The sequence below is a fragment of the Petaurus breviceps genome, unplaced genomic scaffold (assembly GCF_028583685.1).
Source record: "Petaurus breviceps papuanus isolate PSGF00001 unplaced genomic scaffold, PetGlider_PUasm1.0 90683, whole genome shotgun sequence".
Taxonomy (NCBI): domain Eukaryota; kingdom Metazoa; phylum Chordata; class Mammalia; order Diprotodontia; family Petauridae; genus Petaurus; species Petaurus breviceps.
The window spans coordinates 6,579,262-6,599,997 of record NW_027187308.1 but is presented as its reverse complement, the minus strand read 5'-3'; the positions used below and the strand labels follow the sequence as shown (position 1 = coordinate 6,599,997).

The 20,736-nt window shown below is 37.5% G+C and overlaps 1 protein-coding gene across 12 annotated transcripts in view; it reads right to left on the bottom strand.

Moving 5' to 3' along the window:
* ABI3BP (ABI family member 3 binding protein) overlaps nt 1-18,292 on the bottom strand; it is a 309,603-nt gene extending 291,311 nt beyond the window's left edge. For all 12 annotated transcript variants that reach the window (XM_069065333.1, XM_069065335.1, XM_069065337.1 and 9 more), the window contains exon 1: nt 18,135-18,292. In XM_069065333.1, coding sequence (XP_068921434.1) covers nt 18,135-18,213 — 79 coding nt within the window. In that variant the 5' untranslated portion in view covers nt 18,214-18,292. The remainder of the gene's footprint in view (nt 1-18,134) is intronic.
* Nucleotides 18,293-20,736: the final 2,444 nt, after the last annotated feature.

Genomic DNA, 20,736 nt, shown 5'->3' with positions numbered 1-20,736 from the left:
ATTAATGAGACTTTACAGAGAATGGAAGAGAGGGATAACATTGGCACAAAATGACAACCGTAACAATGACCAAGGAAGTACTCCAGCAGAAGGAACCCAGAAGTTTGGAATTCAGCCACAGGACAAGATAAGGATTGTGCAACAAGGCAGGAACACTGAATGTGTTTGTTTTTTAAGGTGTTATTTTCTTCAGTCAGGCTGTTGATATTTTTCATGATTTTCTAGCATCATTCTCATTTCTCTTCCCAATTTTTCCTCTACTTCTCTTACTTGATTTTAAAAATCCTTCTTGAGCTCCTCCATGGCCTGTGACCAATTCATATTTTGCTTGGAGGCTTTTGATGTAGGAGTTTTGACTTTGTTGTCTTCTTCTAGTTCTATGTTTTGATCCTCTTTGTCCTCAAAGAAGGATTCCATAGTCTGATTTCTCCTCCTCTGCTTGCTTATCTTGCCAGCCAATTATTTGAGTTTTGAGCTCTTTGCCACGGTAGAACTCTGCTTCCATAGTGGAGAGTGCTATGTCCCAAATTTCTTGGGTTTTGTGCAGCTGTGTCAGAGTTTCTACCACGCACCTGCCTCAGAACTGTGAGGAGGACTTTCTCTCCACAGCTTCAACAAGCTCTGCCATGCCAGTGCTCCTCACCCCAGGACCACTACCCAAGACTGAGACCCAGATCCAAGCAATGTAAAGCAAGAGAATCCTGTCTCAGTGCCAGCAGAGATATTCCTGCAAATGTCCTCTGGACAGTCACTTGGTCCCCCTGTGATCTATAGGCCTAGAGCTGGCAGCAGCAGTGTTAGCTGCTATAGTTGCCGGTCACCTCCATGGACCCAGGGGCAAGGGTCAGATCGCACTCTTCTCTCACCCAGGATCAACAGGGTTCCCCACTGACATTTTACTTTTTCTTTGGTGTTTATGGGTTGAGAAGTCTGGAAACCACCATAGCTGCCAGTGATTAACTCTCCTGAAGTCTGCTCCAGCTGATCTTTGTCATTGGTCTGAACCCATGTGGCTCATGCGGGACTGTGCTCAGCTCCCAGCACAGTGGAATAGACCCTTCCTGTAGGGCTACCAGGCTGCCTTCAAAGAGATTTGTTTCTCTCTGTCACTTTGTGTGTTCTGTAGCTCTAAAATTTGTTTACAATCATATTTTATGGTATTAGAGGTGGTTAGAGTGGGAGCTCAAGCAGGTTCCTGTTTTTACTCTGCCATCTTGAACATAATTCTTGAATGTGTTTTCTTGCTGCATCCCACAGTTTGGGACCCAGGGGGAGGATGGATTTGCATCTATGGTGGGTGGGGTAAAGTGCCATGGACTCCCAAAGACCCCACCCTGTTGGCTTTGTTGCCCAGCTGCCCCTCAAGAATTGGAAGTAGGGGCTGGAACAGTGTTAAGACTGGGACTTGTCTCATTAGAGCCTGCACCTGAAAGTGCCAGGAGGAAACCTGCAAGGGCAGTGTGGGGGAAGGACATACCCCAAAGAGAACTTTATTTGGACATTTTTGTTTTGGATTGAGGGGATGAAAATGCTATGTACTTTGTGTTTGTTTAAGGCCATGTGGCCACACTGGTAATGAGTTGTTATGTTTCGTATCTTGCAAATGTAATGTATTTATTTTGTGGGGATTATGTTGTACTTAAGAGACGTTAATTATAATTCAGATATAAGTTGCCCATGTAATAGGCATGAAAGATCTTGGGGCCAAATATAATGGTAGTGGGAATCTGAAGATCTTCCCTGCACCTTGGCCTCTTGATAAGCTTGCATGAATTTGAGAACCTTCCCTGATTTTAAAATATACTCTGCCCCCAATAGGCTGAATGTGGGCACCTGGAGCCTGTGGTGGGAGGCTTGTTTTTCAGGAACTCCCACACCTTGTTACTTTGTGATTGGGCAGTGGATCATGAGGGTTGTGTTGTTCTCTGACCCTAGAGAAGGCTATATATACCATGATATGAGGTTTTGCTTTGGAGCTCACTTATAGGAAGAGTTATGTGATTTGAACAGATGAGACTTTGAGCAGCCATTGAGCCCCCTGGCTTTAAAAACCCAGATGTTGGTGCTTTTCTCTCTGGCAACGAACTAGGTATGGATATAATGGTCAGACAGCTGGAAGCCCTGTCTGTTTGTCTGCTGAATTGTGTTGTTTTCTCTGTCTGTATTTCTTTTTTTGTCTGCTGGTAACTTGCTTGTATTCTCTGAAGTTCAGGGTGCTGACTTTTCCCCTTAAACTAGGTAAATGATATATGTCTGATTAAAGTAAGATTGTTAAACCTTTTTGAGTTACTTTCCTTAAGAAAAGCAGATCAAAGAACCTGTACTAGCAGCCATTCTGGGTAAGCTAGGGTGCTTGCTGCTGTACTGAGTCAAATCCCTCACTACCCCCAACCTCATTTTATTGGTAAAGAAATTGAAGTGCAGAAAAACTATTATTCATCCATGGTTATGCAGGTAATAAATAACAAAACCAGGATTTAATCTCAGATCTTCTGACTCCAACTCCAGACTTCTTTAGGATCATCTGACTTTTCACATCAGTTTTTGTGTCTGATGTGCAAGACCAGAAGCTGAAACAATGTTTGTTTCTTTAAAAATAAATCCTATTTCTAGAATGGGACTAGCCATATGACTAGCAAATCATATTTCTAGAATGGGACTATTTTCAAACAATAAAAATGTCCCACCAAAGCATGTCTTTGTATGTACACAAACACAAGTCCAACACTTAGTTGTTGTTAGCCCCCACACGTATATTTACTTCCTATTTATCAGCCCTTTTATGATCATATGGTCATGGCAAGTGCTTCTTCACTCCTTACCAGCTACCCACTTCCTGCTCCCTGTTAGTAGCACAATGCTTCCTTAGCAGAAATTGGCTTTAACCAAGAGGAGCATTCCTTCAAGTTAAAGGGTGAACTGACAACCAACAAGAAGGGTTTCTCTGGCATATAAAGCTAAATATGAGGATAGGCATCATTGCTAGCTAGAAAAATAATAGAAGAAAGGATGATGGAACAGGAAAGTAATTACAGTGGAAGGACAAGTAACCCCTTGATTCCGTATTCAATACATATTTAAGTGCCTGATAAATGCAGTATGCTGTGCTTGATACATAAAGAGATAAAAATTTAAGTGATAAAATCCCTGTCCTCAAGGTGTTTACAATCTAACGTAGGTAATGAGTGAACTTTTCATCACATGATCACATCTGGAAGTTTCTTAGACTTTTCTTCCTAAGTGTCATATTTCCTCATTAGTATTATGGTAAAAAATTGCCAGGACTTCATTTCCCATTAAGCTCTGGGTCCAAGAGGATCACTAATTTAGAGAAATTCCCTGAACTCAACAACAACAATAATATATGCACATAGGATTTATTTAAATATTCACATATGCATATATTTATATAAAATTTTTTACATATAATAAATATAGATGTATTATTACATGACTGTGGGAGATGGAAAAGGTATATGGAATGATACCAATGAGATAATCATGATCTTAGAAGTCCTGCAAAAATCCTGAAAATGTCAAAGGCAAGGCAAGAGGATCCCACAGATGTTATTTGTCCCCAGAAGCTTTATTGAGCAAACTTTAATATGTACATGAGACAGACAACATTGAACTTTAAAGTGTTGTTGTTGTCATTTTTTAAACCAATGGGAGATGAGTTCAAAGGCAACCTTGTCCTTCCCTTGATATGATGGGGTGGGGGGTATTAATAAGAGTACAATATGTGGTTGTATTCACTTGTGTGTGAGGAGGGGGTGGTAAGAATGGTTCTATGATTCAATTATTCCTCCCTTATTGTTTATGTCCTTTTTTGAAATTAATTAATGTTGCATTATATTTAAGGCTTGCATGATCTGTTAGTAGAGAGTGCTATATTAGGAAGATACTTGGGCAAGAAGGGTACACATGATATGGAAAATTACATCAAATTAATTCATTTTTACAATATAATCAATTAATTAAAATTATATCACATTAAACATGGGAAAGATAGCAAATCATTTCAGTTAGAATAGGTGAACCATACTGTAATTAACTGATGATGAAAATAAATCTGGTAATCTATAGCCTTAATTACAATTATGAAGGCTTGAGAAGGAGATAGGTCAGGAAAATTAAAAGGTTTTTTTCCCCTACTCTGAGGGATTTTTTCTTTGAAATTTCAAATTATGAAATGCATTTTTAGAATGATGACTCAATTATGTAAGATAAGGTGTTCCTATATTGCTATGTGGCCTTCTTTCCCAGAAGTTATTTGTAAAAGTTATGCAGGTTTTGATGCAAAACTCTCTATGGTAGCAGATGATTGCAATTCCCATATTCCCATTACAAGAAAAGCAATTCAGCTCTCAAATGCAAGAGCAAGGTTTATGTATTTCTCTAGGAGGCAGGGTCATTTTTCTTGGAAGAGAAAGGATTCCATGCTTTTCTGCTGGGCTTCATCTCCTTGACTATGAATTTAAAGGCTGAGGGATGAATACCTGCCCAAGTAACAAGAATTAGAAGGCCTGGCAGCGGCATCCACTTACTCCTATAAAAATGAGTAGTGCAGAGTTTATTGTCATGTTTGCTCAGAAGTCTCAGGACAGAGAGGAATAAGAATAAGTCTAAAAATTTTTGAGTTAAAAGGGAGTCAGAACCTGGTTCCTCCTGGACATAGGAGCCTTAGAGAATTTCATAGTCAACAAGGTCCTTTCTTCCTTACTGAGCAAAGTAGGGAGCAATATCTAGGCAAAATCTGATAGAAGAAAAGATAATAGGTGGTAATGAGCGGTGGGAATGGAATGCCTTCAAGACATGGTGTTGCCTAAATTATTAATATTAGACTACATTTCGTTTGCTCAAATAGCTTACTTTGAAGACACTCATTTTTTCACCTGGCAATACTCTACACTTATGTATCTTCAAACACTATAATCTCCAAGAAACTGTGAGTGACACATAAAGATTGGAGACACACTTCATAGATGCAAGTCAAATTAATCTTATATCCACGGATGCCCTACATTAAGCAAATGTGATAAGATATATTAAAGAAATTAATGATCAAAAAAGGAGGTGTTTTGGTCATGTGGCAGTCAAATAACTGATTGATACATTTGAAACATAAAAAGCCCTGGAGGAAGCCCACTAGCATGCTATAGATAGACCCCACATCCCAACTCTCCCACTTCTGCTAAGGAAGTCAATCATTTGGATTTTCAAGCTCTACTCTTCAATATTCCTCATCCCCATATTTAATCAATTGCTGGGTCTTGTTACAGTAGATCTGGACTCAGGAAGACCTGAGGTCAAATATGGCCTCAAACTTTCTAGCACAGTGACCCTGGAGAAGTCACTTAACCTTAGTTTGTCTCAGTTCCCTCAGATGTAAAATAGGGATAATGATAGCATCTATCTCCCAAGGCAAATTAAATAATAATTGTGAAGTGCTGAGTATATTACCTGTCCCATAGTAGGCCCTTGATAACTGCCTGTTCCCTTCTCCTTTTCCCCTTCTTGATTCTACTTCCATTATGTCTCACACAGCAACCACTCTAGTCTGTCATTTTTTGAATGGACAAGAGATCTTTAGTTGACATTTGCTTCCATTCTCTCCCCTGTCCAATCCATTCTCCACATAGAAACTAAACTGATATTTTCTGTTTGTTTGGTTTCATTTTTAATCAACTTATTTTTTATTACATTTTGTTGTTTCAATCAATGAAAATCCACCTTCTCTGCCTCCTACTTCTGTCTAATCATTCCCTCTCCACATTGAGAAAGAAAGAAAAACAAAACTTGTGTTGTAAACACATTCAAACAATACCAATTCCTGTACTGACCATGTCCAAAAGCCATGTCTTGATCTGCACTGTGGGTCCATCCCTTCTCTCTCTCAGGATGTGGGCAACACATAAACGGGTATTTTTAAAGCACAGGTCTAATCACGTCCCACTCAAGAAATTTTGCTAACTGCCTATTCCCCTTTGGATGCAATACAAACACTTCTGTTTGGCATTTAAAACTTCTCAAAATTGGCCTGCAATCTATCTTTCCAGGATTATTTTATTTATATCTCCCCTCCACCACCACAAATTTCCCAACTCCCCCAGGCACTCTACCTTCCTGTTAAACTGGCCTATGTTCCCCATAATGAAATCCAACTTTCAGTGCTTGGAAACTATCTTCTTCCCTCAAGATTCCCCTTGTGGGCCACTTCATATTTAAGACCTTTCTTGACTCCTCCAGTTGTTAATGCCTCTAACTTTCTATTTATTTATCTGTCCATATTTTTTCTTACATTAGAATATAAAGTCTTTGAATTGGCAAGGGCCTATAATATAACCTGTTGCCTCTGACAAGGAACCAGCTGGACACAAAATCCAGGAGATTTGTAGACTTTCCCAGATTGAGAAGAGTCCATTTAAGAAACTGAAAAATTTTAGGAATGAGGAAAGATCTCAGGAGTTTAGGTATATAAAGCAAAAGAATAACAGGTCATAAATTGCATAGCTGAGCAGGGAAAAAGTCAGGATTGATACAATGGAAAGAATATAGTCTCTAGAACCATCAGACCTGGGTTTAGTCCTGCCCTGACACTTCCTGTGTAACCTTGGAGAAGTCACCTAACTTCTGAGACTCAGTTACCTAATCTGGGTTGAACTAAATGGCCTCCGAGATCCCTTCTACTTCTAATCTATAATTCTTTGAAACAGGAAGTTTTTTTCTTTTCAAAATTTTTACATCTCTAAACAACTTTACCACTGCCAAGGGAAATTCCTTTCAGCTTCATTCTTTGTAGAAAAGACAATGGGGCTTTTAGTTAAAGCATTCATAGTACTCTCTTGATGCATTAATGATAATAACTAACATTTATATAGTACTTAGTATGTTCCAGGCACTTGGTTAAGTGCTTTACAAATATTATCTCATTTGATTCTCACAATAACCTTGGAGGTAGGTGCTATTATTATTATCCCCATTTTACAGATAAGGAAACTGAGGCAGATTAAGTGAATTTCCAATAAGCAATGTCAATTCATTTGCCTAAAAAGTAAGTATAGAATTATAAATTATAAAAATCCTAAGTAACATATCCTTCCATACATCATGAAAAGGAGTACAACAGCTGCAACCTCCATATGATATGAGTGGATTTCAGCAGTCACAATTGGGTTGGCCCTGCTATAGTGGCAGAGAAAGGATCATAATACAGTACAGGTTTTCTGACTCACAGTAAATGCTTTTTTCCACTATGCTAAATGAGTTGCGCTGTGTTTATTGTTTTCTAATTTCCCTTTAGTAAAATAAATGCTTCAAGTTGTGTGTGTCAAGCTATGAAAATGAGAGCTTCGAGCCATGTCTAATTCCATGTCTGAACTGATTCCATATCTGAATTAAATGGCTGCTTAACACAGTAGAAGCCTCTAAATTAAAACCAAACTGAAACTAAAACTTTATTGATTTTATAACATTGACAGTTTCTGATTTTTAAAAAATCTTTGTCCAGTTGTCATAAACTGTCTGTATCTACCAGTCCTTCAAGACCCAACTCAAAAGTCACCTTCTTTATGATGTTCCTCATCTGAAAAAGTCTTTCTTTCTTGGATGTTAAGTAGCATTTTGTACCTTTTCTAGGCACTTGCCTAGTTTTATTTCATATTGCCATTACATATTTACATCTCTTATCCCCTTCCACTTGATCTATTTTTGGGAGTCAGGGGGAAGACTAGGTATCCCAATGGAGAAGCTTGGCGATGCAATGGACAGTGAGCTGGACATAGTCAGGAAGACCTGAGCTCAAATTCTGCCACAGACAACTCTTTAACTGTGTGGACCTGGGCAAGTCACTTAACCTTAACCCTTCCTCATCTGTAAAATAGGCATAATAATAGCACTTACTTCCCAGTATTGTGGTGAAAATTAAATGAGATATTTGGAAAGTGATTTGCAAATATTAAAGTATATAATTCTAAAATATAATTCTAGTTATTATTATTATCAAAACTATACATTATTATTGTTATTATTATCTCACCAAGACTGGAAGTGCTGCAGTAATCACCGATCTGATCTCACTACTGACCTCAGCACAGAAGCTTTGACCTGTTCCATTTGTTACCTGACGTAGCCTAGTGCCCTCCCCTGCTCATTCTCCTGGGTTTTCTCATCTTTCTGCTGAATTTATTGTGGTCACCTGATCAGATTAGCCCTACTACATTTTAGAATTTCAGAGCTCCAGTGATGCAAGCACTAGACTCAGTCTCTTTGGTAGCAAAAATTACAGGCATGCACCACCTTGCCCTGCTGACTACAAGACTGTAAACTACATGAAGGTGAGGGCTATATCTAATTTATCTTTGTACTTCCTCAAGTACCAAAGTTAGCATTTTTCACATAGTAAGTACTTAATAAATATTTATTATCTTGAGCTGAATTAGCATTCAACAGCTTATAATTCCGTTTATAGGATGTGTTTAAAAGCAAGTAAAATTAGGACCGATATTGAAATTTGAAATTATTGTTTGAATGATTCTGTTTTTAAATTGAATATGCCAAACCTAATAGCTTTGAGCAAACCAATTTGTGGAAACTACATTTATGAGTTACTAAACTAAGTCACTTTTGATCCATAAAAGATATTAAAATGAGTTTTACATATATTTCTAATTTTATCCCAATTTCTTCCTCTTTTTGCCTTCCCTTAGGGGAGATAAAATGTTTTAGTCTGTGACTAAAATTCTAAAGAATTTTGTGTGGTTCACAATCATCTTGCTTTCATCTGAGGTTTGAAACGTGCCCTGTACCCCCTAAAACACAGGGTGTTTCTAAAGTCTTAGTGCAGTCTTAAGCTTTAATAGCTTAAAACCCCAAGTGGGGTCATAAAGTCAGAAATAAATGAAAAACTATTGAACTGAGACCTCAAATCTAAGTGCTCAAGGTGCCATTTTTAAAATTAAGTGACTACATGGTGAGTATTGGAGATCAAGCAAGAGCATGATCATATATCTTTTTTTTTTAAAAAGGAATTGGGGTTAACTTGCCCAATGTTACATGGCCAGTTATTTAGTGTGGGTGTTAAGTATCTGAGGCCGGAACTGATCCCGGGTCCTCCAGACTCAGTGGCCGGTGCTCTTACTCACTGTGCCATATAGTTGCCCTGATCATATATCTTTTTGCAAACCCATTAGTTGATGAATTTTATAACACAATCCAGTTTGCATTCTTACTATTACAATTTGATATTTTGATAGGTCCATTACTAGGAACATCACTGGTCTAAAAGAGGTGGACTTTTATAGTACAGAGGAATTTGCAGTCATTGAAAACACTACAATTTCCCAAATGTAACCCAGTTCAATTTCTTCTTCAACTCCAGGCCTACTTCATTGTATGAGCCCATCATCTATCCAAGAGATAAATAATGCCTATTTCAAGACTGCCTATCCAACAGCATGAAAGCTATGATATTAAATTCCCTATGCCTCCTTATCTTATGTGTTTCTTGTTTGTGTCTTTCTATAAACCATTCTGAAAGCTTTAATAGCTTAAGACTGCACTAAGAAAACCAAACCACAGGTAAGTGAATATTTACTGAACCTGATGGGAGAGAGAGCCTGTGCCCTCTAAAAGCAACATGATGTTTCCTTTTTTTTTTCATTCTTAACCATTTAAAAGGTAGAAAAATGAAGACATACATGGTCTGTTTGTTTAATAGTAATTTAAATATAACTAGTCTCAATTATAAGGACAGTTAAGTGGCACAGTGTGGCACTAGAGTGCCAGGTCTGGAGTCAGGAAGACTCATCTTCCAGAGTTCAAATATGGCCTCAGATACTTACTAGCTGTGTGAACCTGAGCAAGTCACTTAGTCTTTTACCTCAGTTTCTTCATCTGTAAAATATGTTGGAGAAAGAAATGGCAAACCACTCCAATATCTTGGCCAAGAAAACCCCACATCATGGCATGACTGAAAAATGACAGAACTGAGACCTCAAATTTCAAATCTTAAAAATTGCCATTTTTAAAATTAGGTGACAACATGGTAGTGAGTATTGGAGATCAAGCAGGAGCATGATCTTATATCTGTCTGCAGACCCTTTAGCTGGTGAATTTTATAACACAATTGAGTTTGCACTCTTATCACTACAATTGGATATTTTGATAGGTTCATTAGTAGGAACATTCTTTCTATTGATACAGATCTGAAAGTCTCAATGCCTCCTTACCTTGTGTGTTTCTCCTCTATGTCTTTCTATAAACCATACTTAAAGAACACACTCCTGAGGGTTTCACACCTCAGGAATATCACAGCATCATCTGCATCACTTATGCTAATGGCTGACTTTTTCCAATTACATGTTTTGATGATCATATTGCTATTCACTCTTTTCACATTTTAGCTAAAAGTTACATTACTTAACACCTACCACAAATATTTCCATTGCCCCCTGATTGATTTGTAATTTTGATTCTGCCAAGACTCCATGATTTGCAGTCAAATATTATTCCAAGGAGATCACTGGTCTAATAGAGGTGGACTTTTATAGTACAGAGGAATTTGCAGTCATTGAAAACACTACAATTTCCCAAATGTAACCCAGTTCAATTTCTTCCTCAACTCCAGGCCTTCTTCATTGTATGAGCCCATCATCTATCCAAGAGATAAATAATGCCTATTTCAAGACTGCCTATTCAACAGCATGAAAACTATGACAGTATACTAGTATGTTATTTTTCCAGGGTGGGATGGTTAGGACTAAGGCTGTTCTGGTATTTAACAAACAGTTCTGTGGTGTGGGGAGAAAGTATGTATGTCACATTTTTAAATTTAATCAGTATTATTAGCATTTTCCCATCACTTTCCTAGGTTTAGACAATCAACAAAATAGTAGCTCAAGTCCTGATTTGTACCATTAACCAATTTCTAGCAAACACTGAAAATTTAATAATTGTCTTTTGAGCCAGCATACCCTTGTAGGTCTCATCCCATAAGCATTGTTGTGGATTTTACTGAGGAATCTGTGTGTTCCATGACTCAGTATGGTTAAAACAATTCCACGTATGAACAGGAGCGTTCAGAGAACCTTGCCATCAATGGAGAACCATTTTTAAGATTAGGCAGGACATCTTCCTTGACACTAGTGAACATCTTAGGTGAGTCTATGCATTTTATACTTTTCTTGGTATTAAGACTCAGCAGAATGTGAAGAATGTGATCTGAATATTCACATTTGCCATAATGTCTCATAGAATTCTATTTTGTGAAGGTATAGTACCTTCTTTGAAAAAGGCTTCAAATCTGTACTTTTTCTACTAAGTCAAATGCATTAAATTTTTTTTAATAGACATTGGGAATCTTGTATTCTCTATATTAATTAGCAATGCGACTATAAAGATAGAAATTGCTATAGAAAATTGTTTGAGAAAGTCTATCTGTTCCCTTCTTGTGTTTTCACCATGGGTACCCTTGATAAGTGCACAGAACATTCTCTTCATAAATGAGGTAGCAAGCATAACAGGGGCGGAGGAGGGTTATTAATTTCTTATTGACTACCCTTTTTTTTGGTAGAGTGCCATAATATTATGCATTCTTTATCTTCATCTCTTAAATATCTTGGAAACTGATCTCTGCATATCTTTATAATTGGGTCACCCCTAGTAAGGACTTATGAATCTTTAGCCAGTCCCAGTTTCTCTTCCCAGATTTATCTTCTTAAGTGCCATGATTACTTCTTTACATGATCTATATAGTCAGAGTCCAAATGGAGTTGTTCTGCTATTACTGTTAATAAAAGCAGATCACTATAGAAACTAATCCTAGCAGATTTTTTCAACTTTGCATCTGCTTGCCATTTCCCTTCCAGTTTCATTTACAAATTATTTTACAATTATTTTAGTGGAAGCCTACCTGTATTTGTTCATTTTAGATATAAGAAGACAAAATTATGAAGTGCCTCATTTCTACCCCATGCAATTTTACTCCTTGCCTTTGAAAAATGAAGCCAACTTAGCCAGCTTTTTCATTCGTCTCTCTGAGAAGCACCTGTAATCATTCTTCTAATTATTGGCACTTATTTATTATTTCCTATTTTATTTATAGTTTTAAAATATCACTCTAGATATTGTTCAGTTCTTTCAACTTGTTGGACAATGATTGTAAGAATACAACTCTGTCTACAAGAATCAATTTAACTGTTGGCACTACTAACTCATACCACATGTTAATAGTCCCAGAGGTGATTGTTCTTTAGAAGAAAAAAAAATTCCTCATCTTAATCATGCCATTAAAATTATTCTCAAAGGTTCTTTTAACCAAGATATCCTCTCTTATTTGAGCCAAAATCTCCTATTCACATCCTCACCACTAGGTGATTTCATGAGCTGAAATATAGCCATAACACCAAAAATGTCCTTTTCTACTCTCTCTGAAGTCCTCTGACCCCTCTAGAGAGAGTATAAGGCTTAAATCTCGGTGTTTAACTAGGAAATGCTAGTTTTAATTAGTGAGCTCTCTCTTTACCTCTTTAATTGTGAATTTCTAGCCAGAGGCCTTGGTGGCCACCCACCCCGTTTCCTTCCTCCCCTTTCTGCAGGCACTGCCCTTTAAGTTTTCTCTTTCTTTGGGTATGCTTACATAGGGTGTTTGTCAGTTCAAAGCTTGGAAATGCCTTTCTATCTCTTAGCTTCTTCTCTATGGAGATTAGAGGAGGCCATCCCATACCACATCTCCAAAGAGGGCCTCTAGGAAGTAATTTTGCCAATAGTAGTGTGAGCCACAGAATCTGGTCTGTGGACAGTGGTGGGTTGGTAAATGATAAAAAATCACCTCTCTGGGGGAAAATGAATGTAACCATGATACACTTTTTAAGTTCAGTATTAATAAGGAACATTTTTTCCATTACTTTTTCAAGTTGAGACAATCAACAAAACAATCAACCAAGCCCTGATTTGTAGATTTTATAAGGTGTAAATACTCACACTGGAGCCGATTAGATCTGGCTCCAGCACCTACTGCTGAGAGTAAACACATGGGTCCCAGAGAAAAGACAAACTCATACATTCTCCTCTTCAGTTCCTCTCTCCCCAAAATCTTTAAAACCACAGTCCCAGAAGTCTAAGTTCCAAAAGCATCAGCCACTGTTGGACTTTGGGATAGTGTTTTCATCTTCATAGCAATCTATACGCTACAAATAAAAGTCAGTGATTCTGACTCAGGTGAGAATACCTTAATGTAGTTGTGAGCTGTGTTAAAGAAGAAAAAACACTGGGTTCAGAGTCTGAAGGCCAGGGTTCCAGCCCTGCCACTTACTAGCTGGGCAAAACAGTTCCATAAAATCTATAAACAGTGATTATAATATTAGCCCTACATCATGTTATAAAATATAAGGAACTATATACATGTGAGAAAAGATGGAAAGGAAAAGGAGGAAAGGGAAGGGGAAGGGAAAGGAGAAAGAGGATAAGAAGGTCGCAAGAGTCCTATTTTACTATTCCATTGTAGCATTCAATTGACCAATAGAGGCTAAGGGAGTGAAGGACAAACTCTGCCAGGCTACACATCTGTCTGAGAGACATTCTAGACAAAGTTGGAGAGGTTCATCATCAGAGTGGCCACAAGATAATGGGTTGTATTCCTCCCCACCTTGCCCCCCTGGATCTAGCCATAGCATTATAGAGTAAAGGGCCAGTCTTGGAGTCAGGGAGATCTAGGTTCAAGATCTGCTTCTAATGTGTAGTAGTTATGTGATGTGGACAAGTTAGTGAACACCTCAGTGCTCCAGGAAACTCTAAAAGTCAACAAATTGATAAATAACTAATCTCACTGGGAGAAGGAAGTTTCCATACTGAAAGTCCTTGCACTCAAAAAATCACAGATCTGTCTCTCTACCCTCTACCCATACACTCCTAAAAGAAAAAAAAAAAGAGAACTCATTAAACCAAGTGCTGAGATAGGGAAAAGTTGCCATATGCATTAGTGGAGGGAACACTTACAACGAAGAATTCATGGATTCTCAGAGTATTCGTAGTAGTAATAGCAATTATTATTACTAATAATGTCAAAACAGCCTTGAAATAATAACCACTTTTTGAATTATCTCAACTTGTATATAGCAGTTTTACAAAGAGATGACAAGTAATTGACATCCTATTTTGTGCTTTATTCATTCCCTTCTCTACATGTTGTTCCCTGTGACCAACTTTTTAAAATTCATCATGCTAAGCAAAGAAGCCTCATGTGATGCCAAGAATAAATGTGTCTTGTATCTCTTCCTCCCCATTTAACTTGGAGCTGAAGTGGAAAGAAGAAAAGAGAGTTGTTTTAGATCAGTTATAATAATAAGTAATTCTCATAGTGACCCTGCTATGAGCTGCCAATGCCCTCCTGAAAAATTGAATTTGGCAACATCTCTCTGTGAAATATCAATAGTTTGGATGAGCTCTTCACAAGAAATCAACCCTGAAGGAAAGTGTATGACTTGGCATTCAAGAACTCCCCTAAGTAATAAATGAGAAGAATGACACTTACCTTTTTTGGAACCTATTCTATTTATGAAATCTTCACAACTACCACCTACCACTCTTGCCTTTCCATCTTAGGTGCTTAATTATCTCCTGGCCCTAAATATAGGATTATAGGACCACAGATGATCATTTAATCCCAATCCCTCCATTTAATAGATAAAGAAACTGGAGCCCAGAGAGATTAAATGACTTGGCTTAAGGTTGTATTAATACAAAAGCAAGAATTTGAATCTCAGTCCTCTGACTCCCAATTTCTTTCACACCATACTAATGGGATGTATTTCAATAATTTACTCTTTAATCAAAGGGGTACTTTTCTGTATCTTCAATTCTTTCAAACGGTTATCTGAGATTCTAGTTTGTCAAAGGGCAAACTCTTGTTGATGCTGATCATGGCTTTAGAGCCAGAAGGAAGACCTGAAGAGGTCCAAAGCCAACCTCATTTCTGCCACACCACCCCTTCTCTAAACATGCTCTGTCCAGCACCCAGCTTGGCAACTTATGCAAATAACACTTGAATTACCTTTTGAAAATGATAATATGTCTACTCCAATATTTTAAGGTTCTGTGATTTCACCATTAAGGGCACTTTCTCCCCTGACACAGATTGCAATCCCCAAGGATTTAATGGTCTTTGAGAGGTGCAATTGCAAAACACAAAAACAAAAAAAATCACCTTTCAGTTAACCTAGTGAACAGACTCTGACCTTAGTTAGGGCTGATCCTCAGAAATAAGTCCTATCACATTGGCCTAAATTGGAAACCTTTCCAGGTTGGTAAGACCTGCCAAAACTTAGGTGGCAGAGTAGATAGAGTGCAGAATCTGGGGTCAAGAAGACCCGAGTTTGAATTCTGCCTCAGACTCTTATTAGGCATGTCACCCTGGGCAAAATATTACTACCTTTTTAGCCTCTATTTCTTCATCTACAAAATGGGAAAAATCATGCCCACCTTGCAGAGTTATTGTGAGTTATTTGTAAAGTACTTTGCAAACTTTAAAGCATTCTATTAAAGGTGGCCATTACTCAGGAGACTCTCTGAATTTAACTCAGGCTAATCCTCAAATAGCAGTCACATCATCTGGCCTCCACTGGAAGCCTTTCAAGGGCTGTGGTACACTGGCACTGGTATGTCCTTCAAGAACTCAGGGTCACCTTTACAGGGTGATGAAGCCTGAGAGTAGGACTTTTGTGGAAGAAGCCACATGATGTTTATGATACCTCTTTATTATTTAGTTTTGTCATCTATAATACGGAGATATGATTATAGGGATAATTTAAAAATTAAGGAAGCAACATGTTTTAGAGCTTATTTTATGAAAGGCATTGTGGGAGAAGCATTTAGACTCCAGTAAATGATTTCCCAAATTTAAGGTTTCAGCCCCCTATAACATAGTGCCTTGAATACTGTAGCCTCTTGTATGGGCATTTCAGATTTCATTAAATTGAATTGAAGGAAAGAAAGAAAAACTCAGTTCTATTCAGATATGGTTTTAGCAAAAACATATACAAAACCCCCCACAAAAATCCATATCATTTGAGCCTTTACAAAATAAGGAGAATATTTCTCTGATCTTACCAAATACAGAAACTATAGGTAAAAAAATAAGGAAATATATTTTATAAATATATTATCAATTATATAAATATATAAATTGTAATATAAATACACATTTCCATGTTACATAGATTATATGTTTATATATAAATATGTGTTGCTTATATAAATATATTTTCCATATGACTGATAGAGTGATCTATCTGGAGCCAAGAAGATCCCAGTTAAAATCCTGCCTCAGACACTTACTATCTGTGTGATCCTGAACAAGTCACAACCTCTATCTGCCTCACTTTCCTCTTTTGTAGAATGGGGGAAATAATAACATTTGCCTCCAAGGGTTATTGTGAGGATAAAGCAAGATAATATTTCTCAAGTGCTTTGCGAATTGTAAAGCGCTACAGAAATGCTAGTTATTATTATTGTTAAGAGGCTTGTATCCTTTATCTTGAATGACATTTTTTTTAATATTTCTGGAAAAGGAAGTGTGTCAAGAGATTTCATCCAGTGATTGCAACATAATAATTAAATTTCTTGGCATTGTCAGAAATCTGCACTAACATGGTTATGACTATTATTCCATCATACTGAATAAAAAGTAAAATAAAACCATGTGTAAACGGAGAAAGTTCAGCCTCCCAGAAGAAAATAGTATGTCCTTATTAAATATATCCTTAGACACAACAAAATGGCACCAATTATGTCTGCATGCCTATGACATGTACTTAAGAAATAACATTTTAAATTATTAAGGCATGACATTCCTGGTAGGGGGAAATTCTCCATGTAGTGTCATTTCTGTAAATGAGTTAAACAGTCACATGTGAAGACACTTAGTTTTATTATTTGGTTTTGCATACACACAAAACCTTTCAGTATTCACACTTTAAATTCAAGGTAACCTTTACTGGGTGGCAAAAAAGTATGTCATCTTTGAGGCAGAATGAGTCAGAGCAAATATTATGGGGGAAAGACATCTAGGAATAGCTGGAGCCTTCTGGGCTGGGCACACCTTCTGTTCCGATGTCCTGGGCCACTCTGCTGGCAAGCCTGAGGACTAGTGGCATTACCACTTTTAGTATTTCCTCTAACAAAATATCTGAGTAGTAAATTACAGTCTTTTTCTATGATCCTGCTGACTGCAGCAGTGTGCAACCCATAAAATGTCTTTACAGACCAGAAATCCGCTAAGAAAATCAGCATTGTGAAGGGACTGTACATGCCACCTTGACAGGCTTACTCAGAGGTGGAAAATGAGCCCCAGGTTTTAGAGCTAATGGGCTGGTTAGGTCGTTTCAACAGCCTAAATTTAGAAATATTTAAATATTCTCCTTCTGGTAACATGTATAAACAAAATACCAACACTGAAACCAGTTCAATTTAGCAAGAAGACAAAGGGGGAGTGTCCTTTCAAGTCCTGCAAACCCTCTTCCAAACTCCGTCCAAACAAATGTGCACATGACCCATTTTTGGTATTTCATGCCTCGAATTCTCTTAACCCTCCCTTTGACAGGTATATAGGCAGAACTCATCCAAGCACCTGGTTTCCCTCAAGTTAGAATACAAGTTTCAGGATAACCTGCTGCTGTTAATTCCCAAACTAGTAATGAGATAGTGAAAAGAAACACACGTACACACACACACACACACAGACACACACACACACACACACACACACACACAGAGCTTTCTTCTTTGATAGGATTAAAATGTCCCTCTAATCTGGATTGCTCTTTGTGTATGGTTGCCTAAAATCAAACTTTAACAGTTCATTAACATCTGTTAAACTTAATGAAAGAAGACTGTTCTTCGATTTTTGCATGACAATAAAAAGAAATCACTAGTAGAAGAGCATATTAGTGCAGAATTAGAAGCAAAATCAGAGTTTAAAATAAGTTCCTCCCAAACCTGGATTTCATCTGCACTGCATAACAATTTCCTTATATAATACAGCAAAGCAGATTTAGTCTCAACACTTGAAAACGAATGTATTCCAACAAGTCATATTAAAAACAGAAGGAAAAAAAAAAAACATGGTTAGAGCTACTTGCCTTTTGGCAATTTCTGTGCATTTTCCAGGGTTAGGGCAATATTTCCACAGAGAAGTAGAAAGACCAAGCTGGAGATCATGGTTACAAACCCAAAGTCACAGCGTGAGTGATGCTGGTGGGTATCTTACAGCCTACTGGAGCTGCATTTAAGTGAACTGCTCTCCCAGTGACAGGCTGCAAAAGTTAGGCATGAGCTTACTTCACAGGGGGAGGAGACAGAATGACATCACACCCTTCCACTTAAAAAAAATTAGGCACAACAGCATAAAAAATTATCAACATCACACTCCCCTCTGGTGTATAAATTTCTAGCCTCTGCTATTATTGCCTGTCTGTCTCTTGCTGTCTCTCAGGAATACAAAGTTGAACAAGTGATCAGTTTACTCTAAATCAAGGGGGACAAAAGATCCTGGGTACTTTTCAAAATGTCACTAACTGCTTTTGAAATCCAGAGGAGGAGAAGATACTAAAAGAAATCTGAATTTTTATGGGGGAGAAAAGTAAAGCTCCACTAGTTGGAGGGTTGCCCTTCTAAAAACTTTTGTTTTTAATTGCCTACTAAATTAAGTCAATTCTCACTGTGGGTAGAAATGGGAGAGAATTCTGCTTCCTCCTGGTTCCTATGTTATGCAAATCACTTAAAGAACAGAAATGACTTAATATCAAGGTGTATGACTTTAGCATTAGAAGGAGGTCTGTCAATTGACACAAGATTTTTAAAAATAATTTTACTACAATTTACTATTATCTCTTCCATTTCTGCAAATACATTTTAAATGCAAGTCATTTCAAGTAGATAAAATAATTTAATTTAAAATAATCACATTCACATTAGCTATTTTATTTGCCTTATGGATTAAAGAAAATATACTGCATCAATTGGCATAGCTTAATCCTTTGAAGTATTCTCAAATTTCCATCCTTCTTTTATACCCACTCTTTTTTGGTAGGTGGCACGGGGCAAGGGATAGGGAAAGAAGCACCAGACATGGGATTTCATAGGTGGGTGGACAGTGCCTCTGCTGAGCCTCAAAAGACAAAGAGATTTGCCAATGTTCACACATTGTCAGAGTCAGGACATGAACCCAGATCTTCCTAGTTCAAAGGCTACCCTGATTATCTACTTCCCCAGACTGCCTCTTTAAAGCCTTTAAAATATTCAAGTGATTGGATCCTTATATTTATTCTTTGAAAACATTGTTATTTTTAAAAAAAGGATTTCTATATATTAAAAACAACAACAACAACAGACTAAGATTATATATAAAGGGCTTAGTGGAATAAAAATGATCAAAGGACTACCTAGTTCCCCACTCCAAATAAGAGTGCTAATAGTTTGCAGAGTCTCCAAAAGAAAGTTTTGAAAGATACATTACTAGAGTCATTTAAAACCAGACTGTCCTAAGCACTCATAAAAGGAATGCTCTGGCACTGATTCCAGAATGGACATGATTATTTAACAGGTCTTTTTCATCTCTAACTTTTTTTTTAACTTGATGAACAGGCATGGCTGTCAGACTCCCAAGTTTGGTCCTTCATCCAGCTGGCCGACTTTATGGGGATTTTAAATGCCATTGCCTCCAGGCTCAGATGCTGAAGCCTCTGTGGTATATTGGAGATTTTCTGAGACAGCTTAGAATCCAGCTGAAAGAGTCACAAGGAGCCTGCTTTTAAAAAACAGGGAGAAGGGAGGGTACTAGGATAAGAAAATGATATTCAAGAAACTGTTATTGCTCTATCACTATGCTAAATAAAGACTGGATTAGTAATCATCTCAATTTCTGACTGACTGAATACCCCTCGCCTATGTGTACACTCATCACATATTTGTATTTATACACACAGGCATGTACACGTGGACATGCATTTACACACACACATATGTGTATGCACACATGGGTGTGCATACATGTATACATATATGTACACCTCTATCCATTCATCCATCCATCCATCTATCTATCTATCTATCATCTATCTGTCTGTCTGTCTATCTATCTATCAAATTAATTTGCAGATGTAATGCCAAACAAAGGCAACTTCCCAAGGTTCAAAATACCAGCATAGGTGCTCTCCATTTTATTCAGTGACAAATTAAGAACACAGAGAATCAACATATAGCATAATTCAAAATACAGCATTTACCAAGTGTGATTTAATCAAGTACTACCCCACTCCTCGACATTACATTCATTTAATCAGTCACAAAGTCCCTCTTCTAAATACTACTTCACCCCTAGACTGTACATTAATTTAGTCCATCACAAAGCCCCTCTTCTCAAATGGAGATTAGTTTCCAATCATAAGTAAAGTACATTCATTTGTTCAATCATAGAACACAAAAAGGTCAAAAGTTCCCCACCCTTGTATCACAATTGAATCTACCCCAGAGTTACAACAAGCTTAAGCACAGCATTTAATACCCAAATGGAGGTCTTTTCTTCAGCTTGACCTGAGGCAAGTTCTCAGCAATCTTTTCCTGGGGAGACAAAGCTTAGCAAGGCCACAAGATACATTGCCAGTATCTTCATTAATTCATTCTCTGTCTGCAGAACAGTCCTAGGACCCCTGAAAACATTAGCAAAACCTCCTTCCAGGATTT